General features: G+C 42.6%; 1 protein-coding gene across 1 annotated transcript; it reads left to right on the top strand.

Moving 5' to 3' along the window:
* The first annotated feature begins 501 nt into the window (after positions 1-501).
* On the top strand, positions 502-10,515 carry PDK4 (pyruvate dehydrogenase kinase 4). The gene is made up of 11 exons (XM_002195151.7): positions 502-751; positions 1,614-1,755; positions 2,759-2,830; positions 3,415-3,599; positions 4,031-4,120; positions 4,646-4,723; positions 5,356-5,432; positions 5,945-6,043; positions 6,203-6,313; positions 7,018-7,131; positions 8,044-10,515. Exons 1-11 carry the CDS (start codon positions 604-606, stop codon positions 8,185-8,187), a joined length of 1,260 nt encoding a protein of 419 aa, XP_002195187.2. The 5' UTR covers positions 502-603; the 3' UTR covers positions 8,188-10,515.
* The last annotated feature ends 8,655 nt before the right edge of the window (positions 10,516-19,170 follow it).

The following is a 19,170-nucleotide window of genomic DNA, read 5'->3' as shown; positions in this document are numbered from 1 at the left end:
GGGATATGACTTTGCTCCCTTTCTTTGCCTTCCGTGCAGCCGGCCAGCCTCTGCGCCGACCCTGGAGTTACCCTGTCAGTACCAGCATTGCCAGCACCCCTGTATGAGTGCAAACACACAACCACCCGGCACCATCGCGCCGCTCAGCCGGCCCGTGGCGCCGTGCACGGCTCGCCCCGAGCCCACCGGGTGTGGGTGCAGAGCCCGCACGGGGCCGAGCGCAGCCCGTGAGGGGCGCGGGCAGCACAGCGCCCTCGCAGCTGGGCACGGCCGCCCTGCCAGCCCCGCCCGGCCTGCCCGGTGCAAAAGGTCACCGCGGGCGTCACCCGCCCCTCCGTGTGCTCCGGCCCCGCGGCCGCCCCCCGGCACCCCCGGCGCTCCCCGTGCCGCTGGCGAGGCGCCCGCCGGGCCGGGCACGGGAACGCCGCCAGCGCCGTCACGAGGGGCCCGGCGGGCGCGGCCTGCCGGAGCCCCGCCCCCACGCGATTGTAAATAGAGGCGCCACGTGAGGCGCCGCCACAGGCAGGGGACGGTGGCAGTCCCGCAGATCACCGGCTCCCGCAGCGATCGCTTACCCGCCAAGCACCCGCCGCCCCGGCAGCGATGAAGGCCGCCCGGATCGCCCTCCGCAGCGCCGCTCCGCTGGCAGGGGCCAATGCCGGCAGCAGCAGCGGCCGGTTGCCGAAGGAGGTGGAGCAGTTTTCCCGCTTCTCCCCTTCGCCGCTCTCCATCAAGCAGTTGCTGGACTTCGGTGAGAGTCGGGAGGAGCGAGAGGATGTCGGGGTGGGGGCAGCTCAGGCGCGGGGCTCGGAGGCTCATTTCCCCATGGAGGAGCGGGCCCGGGGGCTGCCGCGGGGGAGGTGCGGGAGCGGCGCTCCGCGGGACGGAGGAGGCGGCGATCCCCGCCGGAGGGACCCGCGCCCGGCCGGTGCTGAAGTCGCTGCCGCCCCCCGGCTCGGCTGCCCAGCGCCGGGGCGGAGCAGGGCAGCGGGCCCGCCGGGTATTCCCACCCCGCTGGGAATCTGCCGGCCCCGGGGTGGTGGCGGCGCGGGGAGGTGGTTTCGCAGTTATCCGCCGGGAGGTGCCGGGGGCTGGACACCTGCGAGTGCCGCCATAGAGCTGAAGATGCGCTACAGCGCGGCTCCGGCGGCGTTCGAAGGGTGCGGGCAGTGAGAGGGACACGGGCTGCGGGGCGTGTTCGTGCCCCGCTCGCACGGAGTCGGGAGGAGCCATCAGGCGGAGCGAACGCGCTGTTCCCAGATCCCATTATCGCTTTGGCAGCTCTGGCGGCTGTGCGCACATTATACCGCCAGACGTCACCCCGAGCAACCTCCTGTTTACAGAGACGGGAGTGCTTCTTAGGGGATTGCAATTAAGTCTCATGTCTAAATGGGAACTGTACAAGTATTCCGTCCAGGAACACGCTGTGTCTTACTGTCATGTAAACAGCATTCTGCGTAAACATATATAGCACCTAACACTTAGGTGAGCGGGACAGTAAAAGCCTCATGATTGCAGAGGAATAGAGTCCTGAAGCTTATGGGAAGTCAGCAATCTGTATTTGCATCTTGAAACTTCCTTAAACAAAAACTGTGTTTTGTATTTATACATAGGCTCGACTAATGGATGTGAGAGAACTTCTTTTGCATTTTTGCGACAAGAACTTCCTGTGAGGTTTGCAAACATCTTGAAAGAAATTGACCTTCTTCCTGATAAATTACTAGGCACTCCATCAGTAAAATTAGTAAAAAGCTGGTAAGTATGAACTGCTTGAATTCAGCATGCAAAGTTATGCAGCTTTGAGAACTTTGTTGTTACAGACTTTTTTGAAAAGTAGAAAGTATAACAAATTAGAAACAAAGTAGAAATGCAGTTCCTTCATCAAATCTGATTTTCAAGCTGTTATACACTGCCATTTTCTAGCATACTAAATTAAATTGAAAACCAGTATGATTATATTGTTATCTTTAAATAGATGTGGGGATTCAGAACAGCTAATAGAGAAGAGAGAAAAGAAAATGTGTTCTGTTTCCACACAGCATTACAGACTCTGAGCCCAAAACAAAATGGGAAAGCAGGCTATATATTTGTTTTGATCTCTCACTGATGGAGTCACTAACAGAGCTTCTATTCCAAAGTATATTGTCTTTACCTGTGCAGCAAATGTTTGAAATTCAATTAACATAATCTCTGCAGTTGACACAGTGGTTGAATCTGATTTAACCTTGCTTAGTGGCACAGTTGCAGCATTTGCCAGGGTGGCTGACATGAAGAGCAGGTGTATTAGAGTCAGATCTAGAAACTCTTCTTAATATAGCAAACTGTTGTGCCTTTGCCATATGCGTCAGGCCTGTCAGATGTTAGTTCAAGCAGCTCAGCTACTTAGCTTCTGCCAAAGCTGATCAGATTTGGAAAAAATTTGCTTAAGTGGCTTCCTGACTGGCATTGTCATTTGGATCTTTTGAAATGCATCTCTTCTAAAGAATTATAAGGGGATCCTACGTATCTTAAGTGAGAGCTTAGATTCCTCTCTGGTGGCAGGCACAAGAGAAGACTTAAAACTTCTGGAGTTCAGGCAGTCAAGAAGTGTCTATCTGTCATTCCATTGTTGGTTGTAACTTGGATATTTCAAACATACTTAAAACTTCTAGATGACTTGTTAGGACTAATGATGTGCACAAGACAAAGAAGTTTTGATACTGCTAGCTTAATAAAAATTAAATCAATAGCATATATTTATTGTTTTCTTTCTCAATAGGTACATTCAAAGCCTACAGGAGTTGATTGAATTCCATCAGAAAAGCCCAGATGACCAAAAAGTCTTATCTGAGTAAGTTTTTAATGCTTTTCTTTGAACTTTTTAGTTCACATTCTACTTTTCACAGTATATTGACTTTAGACTGATAGCATGTAAAGCATGATAATTTGATAATCTAGCAGGAAGAGCTTAACATAGAACAAGCTGGTTGAAACCTCAGACCATGTTTAGCAATATTGCAAATAAATATAACCTGTCACAGCTTAATTTCAAGGTCATATTACCCCTTGAACTGTCATGACAGAGAAATAAAAAAAAAGTGATCTGTGCAGTTATATCTCTGCTTTTTTCCAAGATGTCAGCTTGGGATCTTTTTTCCTTTCCTTACATTTTCCTCTATTCAAATAAATGAGTAAACAGGTGGTGAATTTGATATGGCTTATTATACCTTTTGTTTAAAAAATGCCAAATGCTTCTGTGTTAGGTCAATAAATAATTACTTCTTTTAAAAGAGTAAAAAATAACCACACTATATTTTAATATTAAGGCTGTTAAACACTTACCTGTGCTGGTGCTAGATTAGATAATTACATTATACAAAGCTTGCTTCTATGTAGTCTGAGAATAATGTTCTAAAATGATTTTTTTTAACCTAGCTTTATAGATACTCTAATTAGAGTGCGAAACAGACATCATGATGTGGTTCCTACAATGGCACAAGGAGTAATTGAATACAAAGACACTTATAAAGTAGATCCTGTCACCAATCAAAACATCCAATATTTTTTGGATCGGTTTTACATGAGCCGTATTTCCACCCGGATGCTAATGAACCAACACAGTAAGTAGAAATTTTTACCTGAGAAAAAACTTCAACCTAGTGAGTAACATGTTAATGTCAACACTTCTTAAAACTGCTGGAGAACTGCTTTACATGATTTTGTGGGACACGGAAAAGTTAGAAACTGAATCTGTCACTTAAGAAAGTAATGGGAAAACTTGTTTTCTAGACTACAGAATAATTGAAATAACTCTTTTGTGGAATATGTAGGGATATTGTTCTTTTTCTGAAAAACCTTTAGGTGTGAGCTACAGAAAAGCCAACATAGTTTGCTGATAGCATATAGCATTTTAACTCAAAAGTAATAAACAACATTCAGTATTTTATGTAATTATATGTTGGGATCACACTGTATTAGTCTCAATTTTGGGACTTTTTTTTAATAACACAGTATTTGGGATTAAATGTTGTATTGTTCTCATGTCAAACAGCTCTTCTTTTTGATGATAAATCTGGCTCGGGGCACCCAAGGCACATTGGAAGTATTGATCCTTGCTGTGATGTTGTTGAAGTCGTGAACGGTGCGTATTGTCAGAGCTTTAATGTTTCTTTTCCTGATTGGTATCTATATCTGATTGCAAGCAGTCTGGGTAGCCAGCTTCAGTTGTAGAGGGTGCTGACTGGCTTTAATTGAAATAGCTGAAAGTAGTCTTATCAAGGCATGAGCTTTTAGAGGACAGAATTAAAGTAGCAGTAAAAAAACATGTTGGAGTAAGTTCTAATGAGTGACAGATGAGGTAGGAGTTGGAGTTGTCTGAGGTGTTGAGATTGGTTTTACCTACTGGTAAATAGCAGATGGATCAGTTCCATACAATTATTAGACTGTACAAAGATTTGCTCATGCTTCTGTAATTGCCCATGTTCTCAATTCTTAGTGCACACAGTGGATGCAATGTTATCTTTCCCTTGAGACACATTCCAGTGTCAGGCTGTCTAACACCTTAGCAGCTAAGGCAGTTAAAAGCTGTATTCTGCTATGCACTAGAATGAATTTTTACATTGCTTGATATTATACTTTATACAATTTATTTAAATAATTATTTCAGATGCTTATGAAAGTGCCAAGTTGTTGTGTGACCAGTATTACTTGACATCTCCAGAACTGAAACTTACTCAAGTGAATGGTAAGATAAGAGCCTATTTGGTAGCCAAAACTGCTGCTTCTACTGACTGAAAAGTCTCCCAATTCTGTAACCTTAGTGCACATACCAGCTGATCTGGCTTCGGCTAGTTCCTCTTCATTTTCTATTATAGGCACCTCATCTAACCTCCCATGTTAGAACTCAAATGTTGGTGTATCTTAAGCACAACATTTTTGAGGTACCATTTATAAATTTGAGAAAAGTCAGACAAACCTGTACCTAAAGCAATATGAGAAGTTGCTAGAGAGGACTTCCATATCTGGAGTGAGGAACGGGGGCTGCTGACTGAAATGCTGAGTGTGGTCTGAGCTGTCTGCATGTGTCTGATGACAGCAGTCTGCTTAATGTTTGAAATTCTTTATAAAGAGGAATAAACATTTGATTTTTCTATTTGTTTATTTGAAAAGAAACTTACTAAGCAAGTGGTAATTGTAATCTAAACACTATTATGAATGCATAAAGCTGTTTGCCAGTTTTGGAGGAGGGAAAACCAAAAATGAAACTTGATTTATTTTTTTTGTTTGTTTTTGCAACTTGCTCATTGTAAAATTTGGATACCATATAGAAAAATGTCATCACCCTTTTAAGTGTTTTTTATTTTTCCTTTCCTCTAGGAAAAGCTCCAGGAGAACCAATTAGCATTGTATATGTTCCATCTCATCTTTTTCATATGCTTTTTGAGCTCTTTAAGGTATGTTAGTATAGACTGGGAGAGTGAAGTGGGATGTGGGATTGTGGCCACCAGTAGCCTTCTGCTTTTAGAGATTACATCTGCAGGTTTGCCTTTTCTGTGGAGCGGACAATGTATTTAAGGAGTAGTGAGCGCAGCTGAACTTCAGTGCTGCCAACATGACATACAGAATTCTGGCAACCTTTAGCAACTGCTGAACTTTGGTCTTCTCCAGAAACCTGTTGACATTAAGGGAGTTATTTAATTTACAGTGCCTGAGTTGATGTTGAGCAAGAATGTTATAATCTTTCACTCAGAAGAGTCTTGGCTATGCTTAGATGCTATAAGGTGTGAGACCTCCTCTCCCACCTTAAATGATGATAAATCTGCTGCCATTATGCCCAAATGCTAAATGTGTCCCTTGGAAACCAGGCACTGATAGGAGGAGAGGATAGTTTTGCCTCTGTGTAAAAGGGATGGGGTTTGAAGTGTATGGATTCAACAACCTCTGATCACAATAACCTTTTCCATAGAATTCAATGAGAGCAACTGTTGAATTCCAAGAAAACAGTCCTACCCTTTCTCCGGTTGAAGTGACAGTTGTTCTAGGGAAAGAAGACCTGGCAATCAAGGTATTTTGTTGGCCTACTACAATGGACTTACTGTAATGTTTGTTGTTATACATGCATAGCTAGTTCTATTAAAAGATCCGGCCTCTGAAAACAGGCTGAAGACACTATGCACTATTCTTAGTGCATGCTTATTGTTAACTTCGTTCTCTCTTAAATCAGGTCTCAGACCGAGGAGGTGGTGTTCCAGTGAGGAAAATTGAGCGGCTGTTTAGCTACATGTATTCCACTGCACCAAGGCCAAACGTGGATGATGGTCGAAATACCCCTCTTGTAAGATACTTTCAATACTCATGTTGCAATTAGGTTGTTGTAAGTGTTGGTGGGTTAGTAATGAAGCACTGTGTCCATCCTGCTGTTTTGAGGGGTATTCAAAGATTTACTGTGCCCCATAAGTATGAATTTACTTTCTGAAACAGAATTTTAGTATTTAGCTTAGTGGACAAAAATATGCTTTTAAAGGCATAAAGAAAGAGGAACATTGCAACCTGAATCTAATTCCCTCATTATTTTCATTTCCTGTGTTCCAATGACACTAATTTAATTTGTCTTCACTGTCCACTCAGTCCTCAAACTTCCTGTAGATCATGCGATCTTTCTGGAGGCAAGCACAACTGGAACAGTCTTTTAGATTTTTATGTCTTTATCTCCCAGTAGAAAGCTCCTTTTGCTAATCAAGCTGTACTAGCAATAACAAAGGAGGGAAAAATACTTAAATTTAATGTGTAAAAGTGGGACATATATATAGACCTTCCCTCTTCCATGGAGACATTTTTTCTTGTGACTTTGGGTTTTTAATGGTCAGTTTCAGCACTCTCTATGAAACTGGTTAGAGATTTATGTTTTTTTCTAAGAGAAGAGGAAATTCAAAGGATTTTTTAACAGCTTAAAAATCTCTGAAGACTTTCAACCTATTTGACTTCAAGCCATTAGAGCTAGTAAAAAATAATTAATTTTATATTGTACTTTATTTTTAGGCTGGCTTTGGGTATGGCTTGCCAATTTCTCGTCTGTATGCTAAATACTTTCAAGGAGATCTAAATCTTTACTCCATATGTGGTTATGGAACAGATGCTATCATCTACTTGAAGGTATGTATTTAAATTTAGTTACAGCAAAGATTACTACCATTAATGTAGTGGGATAACTTCTAGTTACCATTTTAAGGTAAACAGATTCTCTGCTCATGAGTAGCTTTTTTTCATGAGAAATGACAGTAACTGCATTTTTAACTGGTATCAAAAAAAGATACCTGGCTATAACTAGTCTACTTGAACAAATACTAGTGAGAGCCTTGTTAGTTTTCAGATTGTGTTAAGGTGCTGTTTGTTCATGGAATACAAAGTACTTGAAGAGGGAAGTAAAAGTATGAGCAACAAATCTGGTGGAAAGTCAGTATAAACTAAATCTTTAAGGAGTCACGGTGCTGTTTAACATCAGCCATATAGCTCCTCTATGGGATTCACATACCTGTAATTTTGAACACTGGGTGTATAACTTGCACTGCTAGTTCTATAAGAAACCTGCTAACAACACTGCATGTTCTTTTCTATTTTCTGTGCTTAATCATGGGACAAAGTTGCTTTGAATTCCTCTTGCTAAACTGAAAATGCTGAGGCACAATCAGAGTAGAAGTAGGAAAGGAAGAGACAGTCAAGATATATATGTGTAACACTTTCATTGAAAAATTTTCACTGGAATTTTGCAAATCAAAGTCCTTTTCCATGCATTTCTGGACTATCTTGAAAACATGTTAGAGGGTACTGCTTAATGCTCATGAAAAATGCATAAATAGGGTGAGATGCTACTGCAGTTGTCCTACCAAATTGTCCCAAACCAATCATAGATACTGAAGCACATAAACTACCACATCTATTGTAGAAACATTTGTGCGAATAACTTCATTTTGTAGGGTCATGGACTTAATGCTTTAGGCATGTTGAATGAATTTTTGCTAAGTGACATTACTGAGACATATTAACCTGTTTCTTCTTGACTTTTAGGCCTTATCAACAGAATCAATAGAAAAACTCCCAGTTTTTAACAAATCAGCTTCCAAGCACTACCAGGCTACCTCAGAGGCAGATGACTGGTGTGTCCCAAGTAAAGACCCAAAGAATATGGCAAAGCAGAGTGCAGCTTCTTGAAGAGAAGTTGATATTGAGACATCCCAGGGGATCAAGCTGGCTTCAAGAGCAGCATTTGGAAGTGTTCATCTACCTTCAAACAAGCAAGTTTCAGGACTAGCAGAAGAAAAAGAAGATAAGAGTATCATAAACCTAGGCTATATGCACTGAATCTGAAACCTTGCTGTGGACTTCAGGATGGGGAAAATAGGAGCACATATGTCTATAAAGAGGAGCTGTGTATAGAGGAAAATGAAGCTATTTTTTTACTATGATCAAAGACTTGGTGTGGTAGGGGTGTGCAATTTTAAAATCCTGTTTAATGCTTGAATTCTTAATATTGACTGATAAACGAGTTATGCTGATGCATATTTTTCTCTTAGAATAGTTGTGAGCAGTTTATCTTTTACAGAACTTCTCAGGTAGATATTTTAAAGTTCTATTTATAACATTTGGAAAAGATCCACTTAACATGGCAGTCTTGTAGCAAGATACAAACAGCATTCAAGTACAACCTGACTGGAAAAGAGGAAGCCCTGGGAGGCAGGGAGAAAGTATTTGCCATATATAAGGAAGTCCCATTAAAAAAAAAAAAAAAAAAAAGATTCTAGGAATAATTAAGTGATCTTCATCAGAAGTGATGCCTTGCTCTGTGAGTCACATTGCTAGATATTTTATGTTAAACTGTTCATGGGAAATCAGCCAAGTAGGGCTTCTATGCATAAGCTAATGAAGAAGAAAATCAGGGTATTTTTATGACCTGCTGGAAAGAAATGGAAAGCTACTTGGTTGTAACAACTCTAATATTAGGGTACATCTGGCCTATGTCCCTGTATTCTGGAGAACATGTGCCAAGTCAGTTAGGATTTTCCAAGAACTGAAGTCAGACACTGCAAGTTGAACAGAAAGGCTTTGGTGATATGTATTGTATAAGCACCTTTAAAACACAGTCTTCTGTGTTTGTTTCTGTTGTGCTGTTAGATTAGTGGCTCAATACACTAAACCAAAATCTGCCAATTGTCTTTTTCAAATTTGTATTGGACCACATCAGCTCAAAGACATACATAGGGAATCTATACCCTGAAAGCAGTAGCTGAGCACTGAAGGTCTGTTGGAAAGGTTTTCAGGAGTAGTGTTGGAACTGGAAAAAGTTATTCTAAGAACTGTTCATTGCAATGGAAAGGGCTTAGGAAGCATTTCAAAATGAAAACAGCACTGAAAACTACAGGAAATCTTTTATGAAGAGCAAAATAGGGGGAGTTCCCACAGGAAAAGTGCCAGTGGGAGAGAGTTGTTCAGAAAACGTTCCATTCTCAGTAGGCTTCTTCCTTGCCTGTCTTTGTGTGTTTTCACTTTTGTAAGCAAGGTAAACTTAACCAATGCTGAACTACTGGATGTTGCCAAGCTGGCCAGTCAAAAGTTCATCAGGGCAATAGGCTATTACTTGAATTTTTTTTTTTTACAAATTATCATATCTTCTGTTTATGTGATCCTTTGCAAAAAGTTGCAAAAACAGTAAAACATCCTGCTCAGTATGACAGTCTTCTATTAGAGATTTCTATTTGTTGGGCAGAAAATGACTCCATATTACACTGTGAATCTAAAAAGGTTTTTGATAGGAAACTACCTTTGCATTCTTGAAGTCCTGTTGAGATACATTTCTCATTAAAAATAAAATATATTTTGATATGCCTCATTTATTTTAAAAACTAATTTTAGATGTATTAATGATAACTGGTGAGCATGATGACCTTAGTACTGCATCTCAGCTGTTTTTATCCTGGTGAATAGGCTGCAGTCACCAAAAGTCACCAGATAATGCATCTGAGCTCAGCTCAGTGAATGGTATGGCTATACAGGTGTAAAAAAGATGCTTTCACAGTCATAAAGTAATTGAGTGTTTGTTGATTTTTGAATGGAATACAAGGTCAAAAACACATACCAAAATAGTCATTGTCAAGTACACACAAATTTATACCTTTCTGTCTGCATCTAGTAATGCTTGAACCTGAGTTATGATCTGATGGTACATTTGTAACACAGCTGCAGCTGATTCAGTTAGTAATTTGTTTCAAAGCAGCTGAGGCACATATGTGCTGCAAAAATGTTTGTGATGCTGCTTGCAGAGCAAAGCTGCGGAACATTCATGATACAGGCAGAGGTTGTGAAGCACTTAAGGAAAATACATGAAATCTGTGTAGTATCACAAACTATGGCTACCTACCTAGATAATACAGCACGTTTTCCAGCATTCACTGACTTTTTGTTCTGAAAGCAGAGTTGTAGTTTTAAATCTTTTACTCGGATATAGATGTTGAAATAGTTTTATAATAAAATGTTTTAAATGCTTGTCTGTGTCTTTCTTTTTTAAGAAGTCTGATCCAAGCAAGGAAATTTTATTTGAAGTCTTAAGAAATAGAGTGGATAAAAACAACACTCATACCCTGTCAGCTTCAGCAGCAGGGAGAAACACTGGAAGAATGATCTGCTTATGCTTAATGTTGCATTGGCTGAGAGGTTACACAGTAACTAAAATCAGTGCATCACCTTACCCCATCTCCTTACCTTTTAATTAGGAGGGTATTCATTTTGAGGTGAGAATTGGGAATCTTTCATCAGTGCCTGTTCTATGCTCTAGTTGTCTTTTGTTCAGTTTTAAAGAAAATGAAAATAGACCAAGAAAAAAAGACATCCATCACTGGGTTTATATCTAACAAAAAGTTTTCCCACAGACTAAAGGGCTGGATGTCTTTCAGCTCTGAAGCAATGGGACAACTGGTTTTTCATAGCTGATGTGTAAGAAAATGGTAGTGATCAGATGGTGTTGTGACCCAAAAGTCCTGTACAACTGGTGCTCTACACAACACAAGCAGACTTGTGTTGGCCTGGAGCCATCTTGCAACTCCCTTAATTTCAAGAAGATAGAGTAACCGTGAAAACATACGTATATGCTTTACTTGAAAGAGGAGCGGTGAAAACCAGCCTGACTTCAGGTGTCTGGCTGCAAATCTAGAAGTGACAGCCTTGTGTACTGAGTTTACCCTCCGTAACAATGAGAGTTTCATCTTCTTAATGGTTTTGACTTGTAATGCCAGGGAAGCAGATGACATGGCATCCCGTTTTTGCATTTTGCAATTACAGAAATGTACCACTCTGACATACCCCAGTATGCCAGGTGTTTTGGGAGAAACATTCCCAAACTAAAGTACACCAGGGACTTCAGTAAACTACTACAGCAAACAAAAGGAAACCAACAACAAAAACACCCATTGTGTTTTCCCATAGTTTTTACCATGCTGCAGTCTCTATAGACAGACTTGCATATTTCCTGTCAGGTTTTCGTCGCAGAAATGTGCATACATGTATTCTACACCTTGCCTATGGCAGGCTTGGGAGCAGGGATGCCCAAGTGCAGCAGGATGGACCCAAGCTGCTGTGTGTGCAGCTCCCTACTGAGCACATGGCCCCAGCAGACCCAGGACTCTCTGCTGTGCACAGACCATCAGTCCCAGCCAAGCTCCTGCAGTCTAGAAGGCAAAATGTGGGTTTTTTCCTTCTCCTGCACAAGCCCAGTGGGTAAGAGACTATGCATCAGTCTTTGTCACCGTGTGGGGCTGGCTTGTTGCTGGCATGTCAGGGGGGCACTGACATCAGCACATTTACCCACAGCTGAAGAGTGTTCTGGTTTCACAGGAGATAAGCAGGTGTTGCACTTTCGCCCTTTGCTCTCTGATTGGGACCTTACACAGCCATGTTCCTGATGTCAACAGAAACCATGCCAAAGCACCCTGTGTTTTCTCTTCCAGATCATTAGTTAAAAAGTGTACACTGATTACTCGTTAGTGTTACTGGTGCCTTGGGCACATATCCAGATTAATCTCCCTGGAGCCTTTATACACAGTTGTTCATTATCATCGTTTCCCTATCACTTAACCAAGTTTTTAAATCTGCCAGACTTTGCCCCTTACATGCAATAATGTCCTTCCCAAAGAATTATCACAAAAGAAGCTTTGCTACCTTTGATGAGAAACACTACTGGACTGAAAAATAGTTGGGTTTTTTCCCTCCTTCTGGCAGCAATGATGACTTTAGAGGATCAGGTATAACACCAAAGAATTTTCTGCTCTTAAGTTCTTTAGACGTTTTGGCAAACATGAGGCAGAGCATGGCAATTTATGACCCCTTAGCTCAGCTAATTTTTGGGGGTGGGGATGGTGAAGAATAAGGGGCACACTTCTGCATTAACATCTTTGGGTTTGTATTTCCCAAGAACTGACAACACAATTTTAAATGCCTGTCCTGACCCTGTATTACAGGCCCTAAGGCGGCTTTGCACATCTGTGCTGTCGTACACATTTGGACAGAACAACTGACTCAGTACCTGGCTAGATGCTGCTGCTCCTCACAGTCAGCAAGGAGAAAGGACATGTTGGTAGGCAGCTTCAGTCAGTCCCGCTTCTCTCCATTCTCCTCACAGGGAAGAAAGGGCAGAAATACCCACAGGCAGTCTTAATTCTTCCTTGCAATCTCAAATGTTGGGTGTCAAAGCAAGAAGCTGGAACACAGTTCCGGGTCTTCAGAATATCATGAGGGCTCTTAATAATGTAAGATTTTTATATAAACAGAAAAATATGTGTGGGAGGTATGCATGTGTATGCATGATCAGGAGCTGCTCATCAGCTCTCCTCAATATTCCTTCTGCAACTATGAAAGAAAATCAAAGCAGAGTGCAACAAATTGGCCCATGTAGAATTAGCACAATTTCCCTGTGTCACTCTTGCTTTTCAGCTCCTAACAGGAAGAGGAAAGAAAGGAAAGCATCTGTCTGATTTCCTGCTGTGTGAGGGTCACAGCCTTAAGGAATGAGTCTCACTTCCTTCCTGGGAGTCATGTCCAATTGAAAATGCAGACAGAATTTCGATGCAGGAAACACAGCAAGAGGAGCGACTGCCAATCCCACTATTTTGAGCTGCTGAACATTCTCCTGGAATGTGACAGTTTCTAGTTTAGAACAGGTATGCTTTAAGTTACATTAATGTGATACAGTCCTGTCTGCAAGGCTCAAATAAGAAAAGCAAGGGGGAAAAAAAAGACACTTGTTTACATTGCTGTTATAGGTTGGACTTTCTGTACTTAGTCACATCACTGGACTGGTCCTGAAAGCTGAGAACCTTGGCAAGGGATTCAGCACACCAAGTACAACACCTTATCATGACACTGTGTACACGTCTCTGTGTGTGTGCTGAGGTGTGAGTTGGATATCTCAGCTGCCTCTCATGACCAGTGTCAGTGTATGCAGAGAACTGCAGAAAGCTCTCCTACTTCTGGTGCCTGAATAGTGATCCTGACTCCAGTGGCAGAGTTCAACTAACTGTAATGGAACCCCAGACATGGGGGCACCTCTAGGCACCTGTATTTAGATGGCTTCAGCTGTGAGCTGGCTTCCAGCTCATTCAGTTACCTAAAAATAGACACCTGGTCCTATTTGAGGCAGGCTGGAGTATTCTTCCTGTCTCTCATCTGTCACTCTGGAAGACAGAGGTCTTCCACAAGTCCTTTGTCATGCGTGCTAATCCCATGCAAATACTTTGTATGGACAGTCCTGGCTTTCTAATGTATTTTAAAGTGAATATTTATGTTTAGGTAAATGACTCAAGTCCTTTTACTAGTTCTGTGTGGCAGTGGGAAACTGGAAATACAGAGCTCAAAATTATATTGCTGCTTTGTCAGTGCTGGCCAGGGTGGATATATAATGGAAAATCCCAGACAATATTTATTCTGCAGCAAATGCCAATCGGATCACTGCAGATGATCTGGCTGCTGGCACAAACTGTGTCAGCCTGCAGCTGCCTCTGTACAGCTTGTCATCACTGACATTGCTGATCTGTCTGGGTTTGGGACTGGTCCTAGAGCCACATGATTGCAGGAGACAGCATGAGGCTCATCACTCTGCACCCCACAGGGCAGCAGTGCTGCCAGACAGCTCTGAGCCAGGCTTACTACTCCTGGGACAACCAAAAACCTATTGCTGAGCAGACCTTTTACAGAAACTTAGGAGCTAACTGTAGCTAATGCTGACTGTTAAATGCCATAAGACACACAGATAAATCAGATGCACTGAAAGCTCTTTTTTGTAGTGTTTATTCCTTAGAGTGGTTTTCTCTTCCTAGCAGCTTTACTGCCCACAAAACTCTGGGTTGATTTTTAACAAATTAACTGGAAAACAGGTTTGAATACCTGCCAGGGCTACTTGTGGTCTCCTCCAATCACTGTGGCATGCAGCAGAGTTAGTAACAAGCATTGCAAAGACTATTGGTGACCCAGCGTCACACCCCTACTTAGGAAGGGCATTACAGGTGGAATTCAACCTTCACACAGGGGTGGATCAGATGGTTTGGACCACTCTCAGTGTTACCAGGCTTCTGTCATTGCCTCACAGACCACAGGAAGCTGTTTGCTCAGGCATAAAACTGTGTTTATGTTGACACAGAAGCACTTATTTCTGCTTAGTTAGGGCCTGTTATAAAACTTTCTGATATCACAACTTTCCCTCGCTTCTAATCAGCTTCACCTCGGGTTTTACATAAATACACAACGAAGAAAGTTTAATTCTCAAGCTCTGGCCAGGGACACCTGAAGTTTTCATTATTCATGTTATTAATGGAGATGCTCAGAAGTCTTCTGCTGGTACAAATTCATTAATGTGCTTCTCCTCCATGGCCTTGCCCTCTTATTCCTGTGCCCTTCCTACTCCTGCTACTGATGCCTGGTTCTGCATGCTCTGAGCCTTTCTTCTGTAGCCAAAAGATGGGATCAGTCCTTTGGAGACATGTCACATTTACAAAAGCTTTTGATGATTTTTTCAAGGCCACTGGATGGCCAGTTCACTTAAGGAAAAAAATTAAATTGTAACACCCTCTTCATATTCCCAGGGTAAGAAGAACAACATCTTCTTACATAGATGTTGTGTTGAATGGCAACATCTATGTAAGAACAGCTGAAACAATGGCAAAATTATTCACTGGTGTGCCATAAACTGATGCAGACAGACCTTGGAAATTATATTACAGTACTCACGGCTTCCTGAAAGAGATGTTACCATCTTCTTCTTTTCCAACTGATTGTTCTTGCCTTTTCATTTGCAGCAGAATGATATTCCTCACCTCTGAGTATTGATCTTAAGGGAGAGGATGTGTCTTGACTTTAAATCTGAGCTGTAGTAGTCAAACAAAGCAGAGAAGAAATGGGTATCCTCCCAATTCTTCCCAGGAATAAACATATACACTGCCTTAGGAAATGAGAGTTTTGGAGGGAAAAGGTCTACCCTTACCAGGAGGCTGTTTCAGAAGAGGGCAGTTTCTTTCATAAGGCAGAAGAAGATTCCAGCAAAGCTGTTGACAATGAAAAATGTTTTCCAGCACTTTTTAAAGTATAATCAAAACTGGAAAGTTTGGGGGTTTTAAATAATGTAAACATTTGTAGGAGAATAACAGTATATTGTTGTAAATTATCGTAAATTTTCACTTATGGAAGTATTTTTTTACTAAAATTTTTTTAGTAAAAAATATTAGATTCAGAAGCAGTTATTCAGTTGATCTTATTTTAATACTGTGTGAGTATGGAATACATAATATAGATGATGGATCAATGGGTTGTCTTATAAGCATGTCTGAGAACTGCTGATCAAATTCCCTGTTCTTTTCTGTGAAGTTTCTAACATATACTAACTCTTTTTCAGTCAATAAAAGAGTGGAGGATCAACAGTGATAAAATAGTGTGGGGTCAACATATCCAACAATATGATAGTAGTAATAAATCACCTTTAGACTTCACACCATGTCCACTGAAATCTGTGACAAGCTTCCTGTTGACACCAGTGAATGGTGGACAAAGCCAAAATGGCTGGAGTTGCTGATCTGTAGAAGAGACACACACACTTCTAAAGGTCTCTAGAAAACAGCAAGCAAACTAATTTTTAAGTCCTTCAGGGTACAAGAGCAGACAAGAGGTTGGCATCATTCTGTTACCTGCCATGAGATCTGAAAGATGGCATGCGTGCAGGAGGAATTTAAAATCAAGAGCCATAGCTAGGAGAGGAAGAGAAGTATATGACTGACATTTAGACCTTCAAGATATGTTGAACATAAATATGTGTATGCACATATGGCAAACTTAAATGCACTGAACTGGCTGACAGCTCTGGCTTCAGCTCATCCTCTTTACTTAATTCAGTACAGCCCTTATACTGGAGAAGCTTGAGATCCAAACACCACCAAGCAGAGGGAGGTCAGCTCTCATCCTTTCTGTTCAAGCCAGGTGAGACCAAAAGCCCCAATACACACTGCAGAAGTCTGGGTGCAGAGAGATTTGTGTCTGGGGTATAAGTGTGTCCCTGCTCCACAAAGTGAGCAGTTTGTCCTTGCATCCCCAGCCACCAAGAGCCCCACTGAGATAAATGGGTTTTGCCCATGCCTGGAGAGAGAGGGACAGAACTCTTTAATAGCACACGACAGTGACTAGCCACAGCTTGTGCTCATTTCAACAGCTGAGGCTTTTTTAGAAAAGGATTGAGAGTGTCCAAACCCCAAACAATGTGAGGGCCTGCTTCAATACGCCTGGAAGATTATTCCAGCTGTTTGGGGCCGGGCACCTAAAAAAGCAAAGTTTGCCTCCCAGAGTTAATGGAGCTCCAGACACTTGGACATTAATAGCTTGGTTTAAGCAGGGGGCAGACTGGTAGCTAGTGCTAGATAAAAGGATAAAAACAGCACTGTAAATAAGAAGTGAACAATTATAAACCTTAGAAATACCCTTCAGAATACTCATAGCTGCTGTCTGCTGCTAGCTGCTTGATCTTTTGTTTTGCTTACAGTTTTCCATCCTTTTTTTTTTCTTTTCTTTTTTTCTTTTGAGAACAAACATGTTCTCATGCTGCATATACAGCACAGCCTGCTGCAGCCAGGACTGGAGGCCGCAGGAAGCAGTGGTGCCTCTGGCTGCTGTTCTGGCAGCCTCCTGAGCCAGGGACAGGGAACCCACAGGGACAGCATGTTCCCGCTGGCTGCGCTGGAAGCTTCAAAACATGTTTATGTCGAGTCAGCAAGAACCGCCCAGACTGGTCATGCCACTGCTCTCTCTCCCTTTCCAGGCTATTCGAAGGAGCTGTGGCAAAGTCCAAGCCCACATTTAAGTCTATTTCAGGTGTTACCTGCAGTTGGATCCTGCCTGCCCAGAGTCACTTACCCACCCTCTCAGCAATGCACCCAGGTCACCTGAAAGTGAAGGGCAGACAGGGCTGCCTCTCTGACCCTCTCCCTGCTCTGTGTTGGAAAGGGCAGCTCTCCCTGTGCTCAAGTGAGTTCCAACAACTGGGCAGAACTCAGTGCCATTTGATATCAAGCCCTTCCACACTCACAGCACGGCCAGGAAAGAGCAGACAGTGTGTCCTGGTCAGCTGAAAAAGGAGTCCTCCTCCTTGATCTTCCACGGACAGGATGCACTCCCTGCCAAAGGCTTAAAGGAACACCAAGTGCATAACTCAAGTACATCTCTGAAGCACAGAGCTGGTGTGTGGGGTGCCCTGCAAGAGGGGACCATGACACTGTAGCACAGCATGTCAAGTACTCGGTGGAGCTTCAAACAGATGGAAATTAAAGCAGGAGAAAGTTAGGACAAGGTGACCTCCAGTATTCAGCTCCCTACAGCTATGTCAGGGTCTCTTGGATGCCTCCATCCAAGAGATGGGCTTGCTAATGCCTGTCTGCTTGGGACAGAGCTGTATATGAATCTGTTTTCCCATTGTTAAGGTTCCCTGAAGTGCGTGAGAAAATGTTTGGGTTTGCCTTAAACTTGCAGTCACTGGAGTGGAAAGCTGCTCTGCACAGAGGGGCTGCAGCCCACATTGGTGGCTTGTGAATCCTTGGTGCCAGGAGCAGGCCTTTGGGTGTGCCTGAGGGGGAAGAGCACACAGGAGCATCGTGACCAAATGGTGTCTTGTGTTCATAATAACATTGTCAGCTTCAAGTACCACAAGTCATAGTTCAGTTCACAGTCCTCAAAATGCAGATTCAGGTTGCTAAGAAAACAATGTTCAATCCTCTCATTTAACATTAGATTTCTTGTTTTGTTTTTCGAATTTGCTGTTGAACTTCACCTCCAAATGTGCATGGGAACTCTCCCAGGTTTATTGAGACACTCAGTATTCACCATGTAAAAATCTACAATATCAGTTTTAATTCTAATGCCAGTTCTTCCCTTTCTCTCTCAGTTCTCCCCCCCCCCCCCCCCCCACCATGTGGGTAGACTCAGCTCCTACCTCTCCTCTGCACAGCTCTCTGCCACATCTGCCTGCTTCCATCCACGGGGCTGAACTGCCTTGGCTGGGGAAGGGTGCAACCACTGCTCCAGCAGCGCAAAAAGAAGTTGCCAGAGATAAACGGTTTCGTGAACAGAGGCTTCACTGATAGACTTCAGACCTTTAGAGCATCCTATGTTATTAGAAGCCAAGGTCACTGGTTTGTATTTCCTCCCACATCACTGGAGGATGCAAAATTTGGTTTCATGAAAAGCTGGCAGAACAAGGATTCTCTGCCATGTTTCTGGTTGCAGGGTAGAAATCTCCTGCTATGCTGGCAGGCAAAATGTGTGAGCACAGCTCAACTCAGCAAGGCAAAGCCCACAGCCTGCCCCACAAAATCCATCCAACATTTGGGTTTCATCCACCCACCATAGGAATGGAGGGTATTTGAGAAAAGATTTTGTTCCAGCAGATTGAGAAATGAGTAAGCTGCTGTGGGTAGGAAATTCAGATGTGGTGGAGGCACAAACCTGCAGAACCACAGGGGTGCAGAGGGGTAGTGGCTCCGCTGCCCTTGCTAGAAAAGGGTGTAGTGAAAGAGTTGCAGTAGTGGTCAGGCCCAATGTCATGTGCCAGAGACTATATAGCCAGGAAGGGGAAGGGAAGAAATCAGTGAAATTCTGTGGATTTATGGTGAAGGAAAGGAC

Source organism: Taeniopygia guttata, chromosome 2 (genome assembly GCF_048771995.1).
Source record: "Taeniopygia guttata chromosome 2, bTaeGut7.mat, whole genome shotgun sequence".
In the NCBI taxonomy this organism is placed as follows: Eukaryota; Metazoa; Chordata; class Aves; order Passeriformes; family Estrildidae; genus Taeniopygia; species Taeniopygia guttata.
The sequence above is the reverse complement of the archived record's forward strand: the minus strand, read 5'-3'. Positions and strand labels throughout refer to the sequence as shown.